We start from the raw sequence: 19,253 nt of genomic DNA on the forward strand, positions 1-19,253 counted from the left end.
CGACATGTTGAAAATTTATTCATATACTTGTACAGTAGAATCCGCTTAACTGCACCACCCATTTGTCAGCGTTTTTGGTGCAATTATCCGGCTGGTGCAATTATGCGAAATGCCCAGCAGGACTGCACCACCATGGACGAGGGGGTGTATTGTTAGTCAGAAACACTAGCACAAAGAAAACAGACGAAATTGTTCAGTTATTAACTTTACTTATTGACCCTTTGCTGAAAATAAAGAAATGACTACGAACCTGTTTTGATTTTGCATTCTTTCATTTTTCAATGCGATCTACCGCAATGCAACACACGTAATGTTACAGGGGAGGCATTCTGAAACATCGTCATGCCACTCATGGGATAACTGTTTCAGTGTTACATTACGTAGAGTGCAGTTGTCGATTTACGTAAATCATGTACCGCCATGAAACTTGGAATTGAAACTAAAACTTGGTTACTGATTACGGGTGACCCGTCCGGGACCTCCCATACGATTCCTATCAGCGTAACTGTCAATGGAGACCGCCTTCTTTTGTCACTCAAAACAGTTTTTTAACATATTGGCGGTATTGTGCATCTACACAGGCAGTTATCGGCTCATTTGTACCGCGTTTGCCGATTTTAGCGCACCTTTTCAGTTAACTTGTCGAGGATTTTTGAAAAAAATTGGTGCAGTTATCCGGCATTGGTGACCATACGCGGTGCAGATATGCGGAGTCACTTACAATGCAGTGAATGGGAACCGGTTTCGGATATTGGGATTCGGTGCAATTAAATGGAAGGGGCGTTTATCCGAGGTGCAATTAAGTGGCTTCGTCTGTACATAGCTTAATTCTTTTGTATCCCATTGTTTGTTATTTGCATGTATAGTTGTAGAAGACCTTACGAAAGTCGCTGTACTTTTGTTGTGTCAATAAAAATGACACTTACACAATACCGTTAGCTTCGTCATAACTCTGGATGCTGGTGACTTCAAACTGTCCTGTTGTCAACCATTCCCGCGATGCTTCACCGCTCTACAGGGATACAATCATGTTAGTTTGTCAGAAATTCATCTATACACATGACAGAGATAGATACAGAAATTCAACAACGTCGAAAGCACACATAATATCCATCATTCGTACAAACGGAAAGATAGAGAGAGAGAGAGAAAAAGGAGACCTGGCGAAGAAGATGGATGGAAGGAGGAAAAGGCTAAGGGAGGGACATGCAGATATCCCTTGTGTTCAGCATATTCTTCATTAGTGCATGTACTTCCGTGATAATTCAAAGCTGACGCATACATGTAGGTCTCAATTGATGCTTCCAGTCTCGTCCAATTAAAAGAGAGTTTGCAAGCAATCAATCTATTAATCCATTTCATACATCCATTACATAAGAAATTGCCATTTTACTGACCTATCTGTATCTGTTTCTATATAGCTGGCGTAACATGCCAGCTTTGCAGGCACACAGCTTGGCAGCAGCTGATATAATACACCGAACGACCTGTCACATCTAACCTTCACATATCTAACTGCATGTATTGTATTGTTTAAAGCTATCTAATGAGGATGCCTCTACAGTACTTGACGGTAACGAGTTACACTCTACGATAGTTCTAGGAAAACACGAATTAATTATGGTTACCTGAGTTATTGTTCTGAGACAGAGATGTCTGTACTTTCCTGCACCGCTTCCCTCATCGTGTGGCTGTATGATGAGGTAACTGGAGCCGTCTGCAATGAACGTTGGATAAGATGGACCAAACTGTAGAGGAAAAAATGCACTTTCGGTCAGCACACCCCTACTGTACATGAGTGGTCAACTGTTAAAGTTATTTGCAAATAATCAAGAGACTTAAACTAAAAAGGAACAAATTCACAATTGCTAAGTATTAAAGCCTATTATACACAAGTGTTCAACAAAGTTCTTCACAAACAACCAAAAGCCATTTACGTAACTATGTGAACCTTTTGGTAGTCCTTTGAGTTACCAACCTGATGAAACTATTCACCAATCACAAACGCATTGGAAATTAACAAGACATAAGAGAAAACTTACCACGCCAATCCACCCGGTAGTACTTTCCTCATACTCAATCTATAAAGCAAAAAAACATGAAAATTGGATTTTCTGCAATACAAAATGTTCAAGGTCCTACAAACGTCAGAATCAACATAAGACTTCATAATGTCACGCGACAAATCCAGTCCTAAAGTTCTTTAAGTCCGAACCATAGGTATGTTTATGATACAACGCCTCCACACAGTCTTACCATTCTGCATGTGATGGGAGCCTGTGTGACGTCACAGATGTTTACTATGGATGTATTCTGTGGGCGTGGTACCCAGTTTGCGTACAGCTGACTGTTGCTGGCCCATGACACGATGTACAGGTAGAGGTCACTAGAAAAAAACATCACTGTCGTCATTCAGAGCAAAAACTGTAACTCTTGAGATACGTAATCGCGGTGGTTTTATTTTTGTGTTTTCACGACACCGCAAATATACATTTTCAATGTATCAATACATTAGCTGTACTTAAAAATTTACCATATACTATTCAAAATCCTATCTTCGATAGTTAATGTAAAATGATGGTTCCAAAGCCACTGGACAGACTAATGGTGTCTCGACAGGTGTCCACCAAGAGTCAGCCATCTTGGATGTGTAATATGGAATGAATATTGCAAGGAATGCTGGGATAGCTGCATTTTCTCCTCTGGTACCTACCCTAATCCCTCAGGAGCTGGGACCTCTCGTATGGCGTAGGCAGGATCTGTCGTGTCGACCACATGAAGGGAGACTGACGGATTGGTTCTGCCGGCCTAACGTTTAAAAAAAAGAAGATGATTACGTCACACTTGCGGGAATGTTTTTATGAGTATCCATTCAAAATATCAATGTTGGTCACTTCTACTGAACTAAACCAAAGATGTAGCAAGTTAATAAGAATGTGGTTTATTGTGTTGTGAACCCTGGATGACTGGCCCTTTGTGGATTTATGGCATCTGAATAAACATAAACTCAAGTTAAGACATGATATGTCAGAAGTGATTCATGGACAAAGATTTAGTCACAATGTAGAGGCATCATCTCAAACTATGTTACCATTAGACTGATGTATCAATAGTACCTTTGGATAGTGAATGTCCATGATCATAGGGTACTGTGTTTCGCCGTAGTGGGAGAAGCTCATGACTGGAACTTGGGTGTCGTTGAACTTTGCGAAGGCCAGGAGGTTACCATCACTGGACCACCACATCGCGTAATTCGCACCAAACACCTCCTCTAGGGGCGATATTGGATAGAAATGACAATGTATTCCATCTCTGTCTCAGTTATGAGCCCTTGAGACACAACTTTGTGCAATCACTACAGCAGGGGGGCTAGTCTGTGTGTGTGTTTAACTTCCATACTCTTACCCAAATGATGACTGCTAAGCAGAGAAAGCAGTATGTACCATTTTTAAAAACGACAATTAGATCAAGTAAATTTTAAACCTTTGTTCCTAAACCACAACTTGAGAATGCTACAGTAGCCTTCATCAGGTTTGAATTAATGATTTCAATTAGGACATGTGCGACTTATGGACACCTGATGTCAACAATGAAGTGGTGTTCTAATTGAACTGAACTCTAATTGATTTGTCATACACCAGACAAGCGCTGCAGCATAGTTAAGCCTAAGGTCCTGTGGATTTTCCGAGTTAACAGTACATTGTTGTATCTTTCCCTTAAAGGGTTTAAAGTTTAATCAAAATTTAAAAGTGAAATCTACCTTCGTAAACCCAGTCAGGAATGCCATTCCATATCAGTCCTTCCACCCCATCAGTAGTGATCGGTTGTGAGTCATTTCCAGAGAAATCAGTCTTAAGGTACATGTTGTTTTTGTACACGAATACCTAATTGAAACAAATAAATCAAAATTAAGACACAAATGATATTAAAGCAACCCAAACTGTATATCATCAGCAATTTGTAGAGCCAAAGCATCTTCGTTACTTCACCTCACCTACATTGTACCCTCCTTGTTATTTCTTGCACTCAAGTTTTTGCAAGGGCTGTTGTCATTTGTGATTACAAAATTCTAACCATCACCATTTTCAGTTTTAAAGTACTTTCATGGAAGGAATACATCATCTTTTGGAAGGTGAGTTGAAAATGTGCGTATGCACCAGTTTTGCCCTCCCTTTCACATTGTGATATACTCAAATAAGACAATAAAAGCTAATGAGAAATAAACTGTGATTAAGTACATGTGACGTCAGCCCTGGGTCAAAGTTCGACCTCTCAACCGGGACGGGGCGGTGGGGGGGCATGCGTTACCAACTTCCAATGAACTTTGACCCAGGGCTGACTTCACACGTACGTAATCACGTGTCTACAGCACTCGGGGCAGATAGCTGATGAAGACCGAGTGATTCGGTGAGGGAAATTCTTCTAGTTGGAGAACAATTTATTTCTCATTATACAACTTACTGTACCAACTCAGATTAACTTTCATGCTAACAATAAAACCTGACTACCAGAACGTAAGTCTAAGAGGATTTTTTTTCAAAGAGACAACAGGGTCGTACTCACAAGTTTGTGTCCAACTGGCGCCCACGATGCGTACTGCACATCATCATAAGGAATCCACGCAGTCACCGCACTAATAAAAATTACAAGCCACACAGCATCATTATTACAGGTATCGGCCAGAACTTGGCGTCTCATTTGCAGAAGAAAATCTAAATGATTTCCAAGGTACATGTATTTCCACTCTCTAAAATAACAAATGTTTAAAAAGTATCACCAATTACAAAAGCGACATACTTGACAATGTATTTTCATAAAAATGAGTGACAACTAACAACATACACAAAGCAAAGTGGAGTAAAGCAACGAAAAACCGTCCAAGTTCAAAATTCTTTCATTTGTTTTAGCGGCTATATCTATACAGAGCACTTTAAAAGTGTACTTCATGCGTCAGACACAGTTTGATTTTGTTTAATTTCCTGTCCATCAATTTCATATGTTTCTGTCTTAACATTTAATTCAATTGTACATTGTGTATTTAATGTATGAAATGTGTAAGCGAAATTCAGGAAGAGCAGTGTGAAATTTTTTAGGATTGAACGCTATTGGAGATCTTATTAAAACAAACAAACTTCCATAACTGTGTATACCAGCCCTACCTTCCCTGTACATCATAGATGAGACAGTTGGCTGTGAAGGAATGTCGGAACACCTTTCTGTAGTTGTAGGTCAGGAGAATGTACTGCCGATCTGGCGACACTTTGTAGTCAAAGGCATCGTATTCTGTCTGCAAAAAGGGAAGGAGAGGTTTTTTTTTTAAACAAGGGTTCAAGAAGCAAATTTAAAGTACCATAACAGTTTGACGACGTGGCAACATCACTGTTCTCAGTAGAAATGATGCACAAGTTGTTTTCTTCTCTTGGAGAATGTAGAAGTAGCCACCTTCCATGGTTCTTCTGATATTCTTGATGATTTAGAGTTTCCTTTTATGCCCAAAATTTCCTTATAAAAAAGAGTATATCAAGTCTCATCAAAACTCATGCATGTGCCAAAATTCAGTTCGTCACTTAACTAACATTGGCACAGGAGCCAAAATTTGTTTGTTGTTTATCAAAGATGTTAGTTTCTTAGCGTAACAAAAATAAAATTTTATGTATTACATGTATGTGTGGAGGCCATACTGCAGATAAGGGCTCATTACCGTCTGCTAATTACCAAATGGATGCCTTTCTTTCTAATAAGGCCTACGTTTTAAAGATATGGTTGTGTCGTAAACACTAGAGTAGATATAGCTTACAAAAGTGCTGTTGTCCATAAGAACTGTTGTGTCGTTTGTCCTGACGTTTTTCATGAGCACAGCGCCATCTTCGTCACGGTATAAGTAGTCCTCTTCTATTTGAGAAACAAGCAACCATTTGAGGAACATAGCAAAAATATGAATCGAAAGGTGACATCATAGATTTAAACGTCATAGATTTCTATGATTCTGGGATTTTAGATTTCAATTTTTCTATAATTTTACGACTTATTTTATGAATTATGATTTTGCATAAATATTACTCGGAAATAAAATTATGTTCACCACAGCATTCAATACAGTAATTGTAGTTTTTATTGGACGCGCGTGCTCGCACATACACTCACTCACTCACACACACACACACACACACACACACACACACTCACACACACACACACACACACACATATACATGTACACACATATACACACACATGCACACACACACATACACACACACACACACACTGCTCTTACCACTGATCCACCTGGCGGAGAAACCCTTGTAGCTGAATTTCTGGTTAAACATGTCCTCAAAGGTGTAACCTGGTCTGTCGTCCGGGGTACCTGTCAATCAAAACGAAGTCCAGTTAAATACAAGATTGATTTTCAGGAAGTCTTTTCTTTCATTCATTATCTACTTCAATTCTATTGGCCAAAACGTGCCAGTGCTTGGCTCTATGTACTTTTATTACATTTGCCGGTGTTGGTAACAACCTCCACAAAATAGGCCATTTTTAATGCTGACACAGTTCATAACCTAAATATGAAAAGGAATAAGTTGTATAGCAGCATGGAAAAGACCACCCAAGAATGAGACTATTGCGTGCCCAACACTACACAGGAGAACAGCTCACCACATCTGCCTTCTGACATTGACCATGGGAATACATCAACACTTACTATAGAAATAAACTCTTAAGCCACGTATTTGGGAAAGTAAAGCAGGGGGTGGTTGGAGAGCATTTTCTAACTGATGTTATTGGCTGGTCAAACTTTCAAGTTTAAGGTCCGAATAATCCATCAAGGCCGATAATGTGTCGAGGTTCGTACTTGGGAGGCGTCCAATGGCAGTTATGTAAACGTAACGGAAGGTGATAGTTTGGCACAGACATAACTCTCAACACCGCCAAGTGTGGTAGGTAGTGTGCAGAACAGGCTTCTGTCAAGGAGCCCGTCAAACTGTCAACGGCATTCGGCTAGAAGGTTGCTGACTTTCAAAACCGCCAGACAGCACTAGTACTAGTCGAGACGTATTTTTCGCCAGAAAGGTTGGATGGGACTCGGTGACTTGCGAACATCGGCCGATCCATAAAAACCGTACTCTCGAAGCAGAGGTTGGGCTCCGGCTGGTTTTTGACGTGATCAAGCAAAATTAAAAGAAAACGGGACAAAATAGAAAGCCCGACAAAAACGCCCCAAATCACGTCAAAACCAAGACGGAGCCGAACCTCTGCTTCGAGAGTACGATTAAAAATCGCGCATTGATTGAGAGGACTCAGGACATGTTACTGCCGAAAATGCATTTTCATATCATAGCTCGTAGATTCGTCCTGCGAGCTTCTTTTCTGCTGTGGTACGCCACCTTAACACACCTACACGTGCTTCTCAACCGACGCCTTTTTTCCAGTCGGCCTTCACCAGTCGAGTGCTATCTGTCGACGGCATTTTAATGAAAAAGTGAAAGAATGTGAATGAACATCGAGTATCGCGCCAAGTGCTGGGGATGAAAACGACATCACACGGTGTAAAATGTGTGATTTATATAGGCAGAAAACTTTCAAGCTGTCGGTTGATGTTTTTAATACGCGTTTCATACCGCTATTCAAGACAGATTTGGCAGGTTTTCATACTGAACACCGACAGTGCGCGTCAAAGAGTTTATGCTTGGCCTTGTTCCAAGTATGTCAATGGGCGAAGGCAGCACGCGACAAGTCGACTGACTCTCAACAATTTTACTCAAGGAACGGCTAGAAAAAACACGGTAGTGTGATTGGCTAAAAACATATGAGCCTCGGCGAGGCCGCAGTGGACTTCTAAATTTCAGAAAAGCTTAATGCTTCGTCTCGATTATTCTGAGGACGCGAACGCTTTACCTTTCTTTTAAATTAAAGTGATGAGTACAAACTGAATTTACAATATATACGAGTACGGTAACCGTTATAAAATACGAGTACAATATATAGTCTTGTCCAACAAAATTTTTCATCGAAAAATCCAAGCTATAGTAACTTTAAAAAGCTCATATCCCCAACTTTGTGAAGACATGTCCTCAACTTTTTGAACGCGATTGATGCTCTCCTTCGTTAAATCAGTTTAATATGCTATAAACCATAAAACCGTCCATTTACACTGCATGACAGTGTTTATATCGATCTGTCTCAAACATCCGTCATAGCATTGCTTACTATACGAAACACATACTTACGTACTGTTGTTCTAAACCGTACTCAATTCAAGCGGTGTCATTGCGACGATAAATTATCAATTGTGTGGATGTCGGCTACTGTTTATAAAACATGAAGCATTGGTCCGTGTTGCTTTGTGGAATTGGAAAGGGTTAGAGGACCATGTGGATATTTACGTTTACATATTGGTTCCCGGCGGTGGTTCGTACAATTTTAGTCGAACGTGAACTTGTGAACTCAGAGAAACACAGCTTGCATATATGTGGTATTTACAGAATTTCTATCTTTAGCTCGAGAGTGTGAGAGAGAAAGAACGCGTTTTGTTTGAAACCGGCAAGGTCTCTGACTCGACTGAATATGTACTAAACTTACACGTGCATGACACTATACATTTGTATATGTAATACAATCATGTATACTGCAGTCCAATGAACATGAAGTTACGATCACTACGTACCCTCTTTCCACTAGAATCTGCCGAACCTGCGACCTCTGAGCAACCAAAGATTTGACAGATCGTTCAACGAATTTCATACATAAAGAACGTATTTTTAAACGCTTTGTGTGTTTTGTTGTCCTTAAAATCATACTCTTATCATTTGTCATCTTGTATCATCTTCCAATTATGAAATCAAGCCTCACACAAATCCAATTTTGGTCGCCTTACGGACGCTCAGTGATCGCCATCTAGTGGAAAGAGGGCCTTATTAAATGTATGGCAACCATCATATCACTAACCTGACCCACCTCCATAGAGCAGTAACAGTGGTACGGTGATGGCGGCAGTGATGGCAGCGATCAGCACTATCACACCCAGCGTCACCAGGAGGGCCTTTCTCGTGGCGAGTTTCGCCTGGAAGTAGAATGATGAACAAAAATGCCATTTCGCATTTGAACACCTTCGCCAAAAAGGTTATAATTTCGTTAGCGTCCATGTGTGTGTGTGTCTGTGTGTCGGTCTGTCAACACAATAGCTCGAACATGCCTTAGATTGTCTTGATGCGGGTAGGTTTTACTGAGACCGCAAAATGACTAGATTTTGGGCCACTAGCGGCTTTCTATGGTACAGCAGCGGAATCTCCGGTTTTGATATCTCGTGTTCTGGACGAGCTATGGTCACATTTTGGCTGGTAGATAGCTCTTGTGGTAAGGAAAAGTGACATGAGTTTGGGCCCTCTAGTTTTGTTTGTGTTGTTTTGTTGTGCTGTGTTGTGTTCTGTTGTGTTGTGCTTATTAAGTAAAAAGTGTATTTCAAGCCCATTCTATTTGCTGTTTGCATGGACATGACAGTCGCTATACTAGACTTTGTTTTAACCTCGAAGAGCCGGACTTACAGACTTGACATAAACCAAATCAACTTAAACGCATATCTCAAATTATGAAAACTACATTTGTGGGACTTTCTGTTAAACGTCGCTGAAATTTAAAACAAAAACTGAACTCATAAATCTTTAACCTCACCTCTCAGACCTTGGCCTCACCATTACCTTGTAAGCTCCTTATATTCAATACGCTGAATGATGACTATAATCTTATGTAATAACACTAAGCATCATTGAAAAGGATTACATCCTTTCCGTTATGCCAGCGGGCATGTTACTTTGAAGGTGCGAAAAGGTCCCAATACCTCCCGTGTCGACTCAATGTTGACAAAATAAAACACCGCAACATTTCACACAGAAATGACTACGCTATGTTTGTATGTACGCATTGGGTCATCAGTGTCCGTCGCAAGCAACCCTATGCATGCAGTCTTCTATATTTACAACTTGCACGGACGTAGGCTAGCTTGGATTTGCCTTTCGCTTTAGATTCACAGTTGGGGCGCAGTAACATTCGACGTAGGTCATCACACGATATTGGCGTCGTACGATTCTCAAGCAGGCTGTGACAGAGAATTTAAGGATCTAAGCCAATGATCTAAGGCAGCCTTTTCGATGACAAGACAGCTAAATTTATCCCAAGAATCCCCCAGTTTGCGATCGCACGACGATCGTACGACCATTGTGACCGCGCCCTTATGTTCTTTCAATAGAATACGACTTGTCTATCACGAGATAAACTACACATTTGTAATTGCATCAACAGACAACGAAGATATCGCTATAGATAATCCCGGATGTAAGATATTCCCGTGTACGCAACTATCGCCACACCCCCAGCTATCATGATCTACAAGTATGAGTACAAATACATGTTCATCCTTTAGTACAAAGAGCTGAAACAAAGATCTGGTCCTGATTGTGAATGGCGTGATGAACTTCCTCCTAATAACTGTATAAGTCTTCCCCAATGGATCGCTAATGGCAAAGCAGATGTCGGGGTGGGAGATCATAACGTTTTCTGGATTGTCCACTAATACCGTTAATCCTGTCAAAAGTGACGGTACTGAAAAAATGCAATACTTTAGACTACTGCCGTTGCCTGCAAAAACGCACTGTACTCATACCTAACTAAACGTCCCTTGTCCAACCGGGCGCCTCCATATGCACACCTGCAGAAGGATGAATGTTGAAACGAAAACCACGTACTACAAACACCTGCAATAAAGCGAAGTCTCGCGAGTGGACCTGCTTAGCCCTAACCTTGTCGTCCCGGAATATGTGTGTCCTGGCGATCATGAGATCCCCGTCCGCGGCCCTCCCCACCACAGCGGCCATCCCGAGCTGAGCCATGGGCGCCAGACTTGCCTGCCGGCTCTAGTACCAACCTTGAAGATCTCCAACCGCGTGCTGAGTAGAACGAGCACTAGAAGCGAGCACTAGTTTCTAGTAGTAGGGGCTGATGTTTTTCCATCAACTACTGCTGACGTACGGTTTGGACGACTCCAAAAGTGACGCGGTGAGGTTTGTGGGAGGGACGAACTGAACCCTGACATGAAACATCTTGTCACATTGTATGAACATCTCCATTGCAAATAAATGTGATCTTTAATTGTATATTCAGATTTACATTACTCTTACTCTTACTCTGAGGCAACAAATGTTGTATTCCTAATTCCAATGGTCGGTTTGCTCCATCCCTCTCAGCAGTTTAATGGTAGCTCCGAAAAGACAAAGCCATTGCGAACCAAAAAGCGCTTATCACGGTAAAGAACTTCAGAAATCTTAACTTGAAATGGTATTTCATTGAAAATTGGTTGAAATAGGTCTATAGGTAGTGACCGCTGAAGGAAAGAAAAAACGTTCATGAACAGAACAACACCGAATAGACCGATCTCATAGCCCCGCTCACCTCCGTCAAAACTAAGAAATGCAAAGTAAAAACATAAAAATCTATGGACATGGTTGAACAGCAAATTGTGATAGACAGTCAGGATTGGTCCATAACAAGACAACGATCCTCAGCACTGGGGGAAAGTTGACAGAGATAGATGTCCGGGTACTTTGGGGACAGAGGGCTCCTCTGTATTGGGGAAAATAAAGACGCCATTGTCACCTTGGTCTGTATCCACAAACGTGGACAGGTGTTCTCCAACCCTCCACATACACGGCCTGTTTGGGCACCCTTAAGTATTGATGTTATGAGACAGGAACCAAAAACACAACTCTTCAGCACAGCAGGTGAGGCGTGGAGTTTCCCGCATTTTTACTGGCCCGAGGTCGGCGTCAAACAACGGAGGCATGTTTTCAGGGACAGTGATGAAGTGGTCGACATGTTCAGAACCAACTCAAAAGGAGCCAAAAGGCAAAACACCAGGGTAAGGCTTTATTCAGGACACACTGAAGTGAGCAAGTTGTGAGCATCTCAAACACACCTACATGTACGAGTACATTCAATAGACGCGCCAACAAAGTATCACAGTACTAGAGATGTGAAGACGAACGCGAAAAGCAATAAGAAATGTTATTTATACTTAATCATCTAATCTCTCCATAACTAAACAGTTGGCTTTACACCAATTGGCGGAAAATATGGCATGTAAACCGACCGACGGACAAAACGGCAACCCAAAACACCCATGGCCAGAGCCTTCAGTGAAGCCATAATCTAGTATGCGGGGACAGCACGTTGCAATACGAACGTTATTGGCTTCGTGAGAAGGATGTATTCTTTTCTGTTTTCCTTTAACAGTTTATTTTCATAGCACGTATACGGCGTATAGAAATGAATGCACGCGCACGTATTGTCAATAGCGATAAAGCATGACCTTTTCATATTAAACTGCAAATAGATAGGTACATGAAAATATTTAGATTTCAAAAAGACCCGCAAGCATACTTTAACCATTATCACTTATTAAGATATGGTTGAAGCAAGAACTAAGCCTAAGGGACATGTGCGTGTGAGTGAGTGTGTGCGTGTATGTGTATGTGTGCGCGCGTGTGTGTGTCTGTGTCCCACGGTGTGTGTGTGTGCGTGCTTGTGCGTGTGTGTGTGAGCTAAACATCCACATTTTCCCACCACAGCTGTCATTCACACGCTTCTTCCAAGTGTTGCAACACAATCCACGTATATCAGTGGAGACAATCCCGCATGAAAAAAAAACAATGTACTGACTTTTCACACACACACACACACACACACACACACACACACACACACACACACACACACACACACACACACACACATACACACACACACACATACACCCGCCCTTCGTGTCAACCCCCTGACTGCAAAAAGATTCATTCCCAGATACTCGAGTTTGTAGGACTGCGGCGCTTGATTAGGTTACCCACATGGAGCTGGCAATGCGCTAATGACATAATTAACTTTAATCTCCTTACGTATATCATATAACCAGGGACATTACATTCACTCCAACGTCCTTGATGTAACAGAATACCAAGTGTCCGTCAAAAACATCTGCTTGAAACATGATTCAAGACTAAATAGGTTATGCTACATCGGCGGTTCGGATGTCACAGTACACGCGCCACGTCGCTTGAGCTTATTGAAATATTGGACAATTTGGGAGTCACATTGAGTTAGTCATGGATCAGCGATTACGCTAACTCAACTAGCGCCCCTGGCGCCTCACACTTTACTGCAGGGAAGGGTTCCAAAGCCTGCCCCGGCAACGAGAGCTCAACTTTAATATAGAACATACAAGCACAAATAGACTTAAACAAGGGATGTTAAACTTTACCACCTGGTCGACCAAACGCTCGACGTGGCAGTGGTGTTTGTAGAGGTACCACACTCTCACACCCCCCTCCCCATAACTAGTAGTAGGACAGGTCCCTACCGGAGTGCTGGAGGGTGGGCCAAGAAAACTTTCCTGCTCCTCGGGATAGACACTCGCTTCTTGGGTCATCCTTGAGAAGTACATGGATCTCAATACTTTCCTTTAATACATCAGACTGTCTACTAATAGTTCGGAACGACTAGGCAACGTCAGCTCTAACCCGGAAGTTGTCCTGGCACCCCGTCCCCACTGCAACTCATGACCCTATCCCGAGGTCACAGTATCAAATTTCACGGCTCAAAATACAATTGCCCCGTGGCCAGGGGAAAACTTGGCCGCCTTTTGTTAGACAACTAGCAACTAGGCTCTAGCAACAACAGAGAGTCACCCGTACCTAGTCGTTACGTTAACAACGGGGCTGAAGTAAAGTCTATTAAAGGCTAAAAAGACACTGGGAGTTATCAAACGTACATGTAATTTGTGGGCATGTTCATCATTCGCATGTGTGGGCGAGGGGCGTTTTTATAAAATACACACATAATTCTATAAGTCTCTTGAAAAATGTCCTTTACAGCGAAACTAATAAAGTGAGATAAACGAACATTGGAGAGCTTTGTAAACTTGGATGTTTTGATATTTGAAACAACGTTTACTTAATATCACCAGTTTATCCCTACAGTCATGTGTAATCAAGGAAAGTGAAGTTCTACGTTACGTTTTAGACATATTACATTATGACATGACAGACGTTGATAACATTTTGAAGTATGTTTTGTATTTTCTTTGTCCGGTTCCTTAACTGTGCGGAGCTTATTTGAGAAATATTTCTTGAAGTGAAGAGCGACTACCTAATGCAATTTGTTTGGACCAAATAAACTGTCGTCAACATACTAGCACCGTACAGGCTTTCTTTTATGTCTGCATCCACCACCTAGCCTCCGACGCAAACTCCTCCCGGCTGTTTTCTTTTGCAAATTACTGTATTTATACTATTACATTTTTTTTTCTTATTGCTGGCCGGGAATAAGAAAAAAAAAATTAATAGTATTATAAAAACTGTAACTTGAAAAAGAAAACAGCCGGGAGGAGTCTGCGTCGGAGGCTACCACCACCCACCACCCCATAGCTTTTGAGGCCTAAATGTACCTGTGTAATGTACAGCCTCACAACTTTCTCCACAAAAAAAGAGAAAAACTCACATGTTTGTCATCGTCTCTTTGCGGTTAACACATTCAAGAGGAAACCCAACATATGCCATGGTCGTCAACATTGGCTCACTTCATGTTGAATTGAATGCCATCTTGGGGATCAGTCGACCAACCAGATCAAAAGTTTAAAAGAGTGGACATTTCAAGGACACTTGGGCCGTGCTCCTAATTGATTTTATTACACTTGCCGCTTGTTTTTCACCCTCTTCTCCGTGCTTGAATAGAAAAACTACTAGGTGGTACGTCCACAAACGTGTTATCTTGGTCATTAAGCAGCAAGGAGGTATGTCTCGCGTACTGTTAGCCCTCTGTCTGAGAGTGTACATGGACGCAATAATACTCAAGGGGTTCTGAGTGGTTTGTTTTTATTCTTTGATGCAAGGTTGAAACGCTTTGGCTGAAATGGAGTGTGATAACAATGGACTGGTTGGGTGATCCATACACATCAAGGTCCAAATGACAGTTGGAATCGCAGCGTCTCTGAACGAAAGCTTGCCCGAAAACTTGACGATCTTCCTCTTTGCATCTGCTTGGAGGATGATCTACTTGTAATCAGGTCGCAGCCGCTAGGTGGCCACACTGGTTGGTTACGAATAGGTCTGCTGCACAGACAGACATTTGTTAATTACCCCCGTAAAAGTGGCAGTGGAAGTGGTGCAGTAGAATAATTGGAGAATTGGAAGTATGGTTTGGCTCGGGTGCATGTAGTTGAGACTGACTGAGAGTCAGAATGCTAGGAGCCAGGAGCTACATCGACATAGTAATGTCAGGTCGTTAGGGGTTGTCACAATGATGTTCAGCCAACTGTATCAGATTCTTGTTATCTCCATGAAAAATGGAGATATAGTTGTGGGTGTGTCTGTTTGTCTGTCTGTTTGTGTTTCCGCACCACTCCAGTCAGCATAACTCAAGAGCCTCTTGGTTCATATAGCGTTGTAGTGAAGGGGTTGTGCTTAGTCTTGACAAAGTGTGGAAGGAGTCCATACTGTGTAGAATGATTGCTAGATTCCTTGGTTGTTCCCGAAATGAGAAGTTGTACTTTTTTCTATTGAAGCTTTACTATAAAGAAAATAAGTTTGTTTGAATAACTACCGTAATATAGATTGACTGGGCTGGTTTTTTACTCTTATTGCAGCTTAGACCTATAGCTACATGTACTGATTGTACTCTTATCTTCTTCACTCTTACAACACCTGTATATTATCGAAGTCGAAGCACAATCCATAATAGAAACGCCCACTCGCTCTCAATACAAGCACATCATATCTGCATCCTATTAACACTAGATCTAACATCAATAGACTTTATGGTGGCTGCACCGCCGAAGTGTTATATGGTTTGCACACACTGATGTTTGTTAGTATACAGTGATGTACAGTATGTACATATAAAGTCACGCAAAGTTGACTTTTCCATTGCAATTATAACGCTTTCTGACCGGCCAGGGCCGACTTTTCTGGCAGTGGACTGTGCGCCACAACTTACTTGGAAAAACTGTGACATTCGAGTAACCTTCCCATCTGCTGTGACTTAAGTGTTAACAGTCATGTTTATCTTCATGACCTTGGCATCTGTGAAGAGGTCATACTCATAGCCAATAAATCAAAGGCCAAAACAAACTACGTCGACAATCAGTCAATCAGTCGGAAGAGGTGGTGAGACATGGGAACCTTAGTGACCGGTACACGACGACCAAGAGACTACCGAGAAAGTTGATAAGACTTAAAGTTAACAGTTTTAAAGGGGTAAAGATGTAAGCTACATATCCGGTATAACCACCCTTGGTCTAACACGACTTCGCATACACGCGTCGTGCCAGCAGCTGGTTATATCAAGTTACACCCAACGACCTGCTACAACTAACCTTTGCACATTTATCTTCAAGCCTTGTTTATAGCTGTCCAGTTAGGATACCCTAGGCCCTACCAGTCAACTTTTGTGCAACGAGTTCTACTCTGTGGTAGTTGTATGTAAGATGGTAGTCAACAAAGAAACAGGTACATTGTTTAAGTGGGTAAAACATTTCGGGCGAACTAATGGACTGACCAGCACCCGAACCACCACTGGACATTCCGCCAATTTCGGGAACCATCAAAGCTATAGAGGTCAGGAAAGCCATCTTGTCCATGAAGGATAGGAACTGGGGCAGCAAGACACACGACCAAGAGCTGTCAAAAGTTAAAGTAAACTGACACAAGCGCGGCTGCACAACCTATCCATCTAGGACGTCCAGGACTACATGGTACATATATGTAGGTCAGACAGGGCTGAATTCTTCACGTTTGAGAGATGGTGAGATATAGGAATAGACATATAGGCCTTGTTTTGGGTCCAACTATCAATTCAAGATGACAAATCACCAGGGTACATTTTCGATGGCTCGAACTCTGTTTGGCGTCCATGCCGATGCGTAGTTTTAAGACTTGGTGGAGTAACTGTGCGTTCTCTCAGTCTGGGTGCTTTTTGTTCATCTTTTCACCTTGCCCTTCTCATAGAAAGAGAATTTTCTATGAAAGATATTATTAATAGGCCGTTTAGTTGGGGAAAACATATCGCATGGCGGCAGCATGCACAGACACACGCGTCCGCCCTGTGAGTTATCTGGAGTCTGGGAGGAAAATCCGACTGATAACCAGCTACATATGTGCCGGCACGGGCAGTCCGATAACGCACATGTCATTCGGGAATTATAGCTACCGGGTTACGTGAAGGGACGGAGAAGTAATGATGGCGGGGAAGCAGGTGCGGGGACGAACCGTTAACTAGATAACTTGAAGTTAATAGGGGTGTTTCGGTAAAACAGACAAGGATCCAATGCATATGGCCATCTTCATTCCTCAACTTTTCGATCTGTTGCAAATCAAGTATTATACGGAATAGCAGAACAAGGTAGAGCAGCAGCAACAAAAGGGGAAATTATGAAATGATTCACTTCTCTACAGTAAACATGATGATTTCCTTCTTACCGTAGTACCAGATAGAGCAAGCTAACCGTTGGTGACATTTAATGAGAAGTAGCATTACATTCACCTGAAGTACGAAAATAGTACAGCCAGTAGGTACCACGATGAGGCTGTTGTAGTGCCCTTTTAACGTGCTCAATGCACCTCCTCGATCACGGACCCCCATTTTACGTCCCTTCCCGAAAGACGAATGCAGCTCCAACCAGGATTTCCTTTCCCAGATTCGAACCGAGGTCTCCAAGTTACCAACTAATTGGAACCAGGAGCTCAATTGTGAGGCTGCTACCAGTTGAGCTACAGGGTCATTACTTGGTGTAAGTGGGGAAGACAACGCGGAAAGGTGGTTGTCGCCTGTTTTTAATCCCATACATTAAGCATTGAATCAATGGTAAATTCTAATAAACAAATGAACCACTCGCAACTTCATGCGTGCAGGTACTGTACTATGAAATATGGCATCGGCTATCTAAGACCGCTTTACTCTCTGATAAACATTTCCAATCTATCAACGGCTGAGATAATGTTATCATAGATGATGACGTGACGGTACTAACTAGGTATAAACTATGTAAACGCCCGGACAACGCCCAGTTCTGGACCCAACCAAAACATTCTTAACCCACCAATCCGTAACTTCTTTGAACCGGACCCGGATGTAAGCATGTTCTTAATTGTAAACATCACACAACAGCCAAACGGACAACTTTGCACCCTTTCAAGTTTGTTTGTTAAATCGTATGACGTCAAGTTCACGTCCGGTGAAGCTTTGTGAAGATCCAACGCTCTAAACTACGTTCACAACTGGCCTTATTCTGTCGTTCACATTGTGCAAGCGTGGCAGATTTGCATCGACCAATGTTAACACTGACAAAAAAAGGAGAGCCTTCAGAAATTCCATGTGAAAAGCCCCGTAAACAACACCCAGAGAAATTAGTGTCTCGGCACTTGATAATGATTCTTTCACTTAAACATCAGCGCGCACACTTTGAGTTTGACAGTGAATCTATCGACATATTCAGACTACTACGTTTAGGTAGCCCCTGCTGTCAGGAAGAATTAGGACTCCCTACGGCGAAAGAAGGCAGACCCTTCTTGCGTTATCAGAACATTTTTATTTGAGTTTTTACAGGCAGAAAACAAGACAGCCATGGGCGTATGAAACCTGTCAGTTATTGTGCTAACCGTTAGATTTCAAATGACGATTAACTATTCAGTGGTTACAGCAACAGCTGAACGCCATACATGTTGAACTTGGCAGTTCCTAGGACATACTTTAAAGCCAAGCGTCCTATTAGAATCTCTTGACCGATGACGGCAGGTGTAGAGTCACCGCAACTCAAGGAAGAAATATTAAAGCACTTTGTCACGGGAGCGACGTTTATGTAGGTTTGCAGCGCTCCCGGTTTAAACATTAACGGTAGAGCCCTAATGGTTGGAGCTAATCTCGCAGGGCGGTAGAGTTCCATAGAAAAGGCATGGGTCAAGTTATCTCTGATCTATTCATGACGCGGGGTTAATGTGGAGCTTCAGATCGTTTCTCTCACACAACCGGCCGCAGGCACGAATTCAATTTTATAACCTGACCCCGGGCACACTGGTGATTTCTATCTCCTGATTTACTCCGAGTCTGAAGACGAAGGGCGACTGCCCTACTCTGTGCTACGGTGCCGGTCTAACATCACTCCCAGCACATATAAAGAAGTCGTTTTCAAGCATCGAATGGATAATGATTCTATAACG

At 42.1% G+C, this 19,253-nt stretch overlaps 1 protein-coding gene across 4 annotated transcripts in view; it reads right to left on the bottom strand.

The window, feature by feature from the left end:
• The window catches only part of LOC136449276 (dipeptidyl peptidase 4-like), a 33,184-nt gene that overhangs the window by 13,643 nt on the left and 288 nt on the right, over window positions 1–19,253 (bottom strand). Inside the window, exons 1-13 of one of the 4 annotated variants that reach the window (XM_066449242.1) lie at window positions 13,403–13,589; window positions 8,947–9,061; window positions 6,278–6,367; window positions 5,798–5,892; window positions 5,160–5,287; window positions 4,564–4,633; window positions 3,761–3,884; window positions 3,117–3,271; window positions 2,714–2,808; window positions 2,257–2,386; window positions 2,043–2,081; window positions 1,629–1,748; window positions 927–1,012 (exon numbers count right to left, since the gene is read on the bottom strand). In XM_066449242.1, the coding sequence (XP_066305339.1) occupies window positions 927–1,012; window positions 1,629–1,748; window positions 2,043–2,081; window positions 2,257–2,386; window positions 2,714–2,808; window positions 3,117–3,271; window positions 3,761–3,884; window positions 4,564–4,633; window positions 5,160–5,287; window positions 5,798–5,892; window positions 6,278–6,367; window positions 8,947–9,061; window positions 13,403–13,486 (1,331 nt within the window). In that variant the 5' untranslated portion in view covers window positions 13,487–13,589. Of the gene's footprint in view, window positions 1–926; window positions 1,013–1,628; window positions 1,749–2,042; window positions 2,082–2,256; window positions 2,387–2,713; window positions 2,809–3,116; window positions 3,272–3,760; window positions 3,885–4,563; window positions 4,634–5,159; window positions 5,288–5,797; window positions 5,893–6,277; window positions 6,368–8,946; window positions 9,062–10,793; window positions 10,952–13,402; window positions 13,590–19,253 lie in introns of those variants that run through there. The other 3 variants (XM_066449243.1, XM_066449241.1, XM_066449244.1) reach the window with 3 other exon arrangements.

This window comes from Branchiostoma lanceolatum, chromosome 15 (assembly GCF_035083965.1).
Source record: "Branchiostoma lanceolatum isolate klBraLanc5 chromosome 15, klBraLanc5.hap2, whole genome shotgun sequence".
NCBI classification, from domain to species: Eukaryota; Metazoa; Chordata; class Leptocardii; order Amphioxiformes; family Branchiostomatidae; genus Branchiostoma; species Branchiostoma lanceolatum.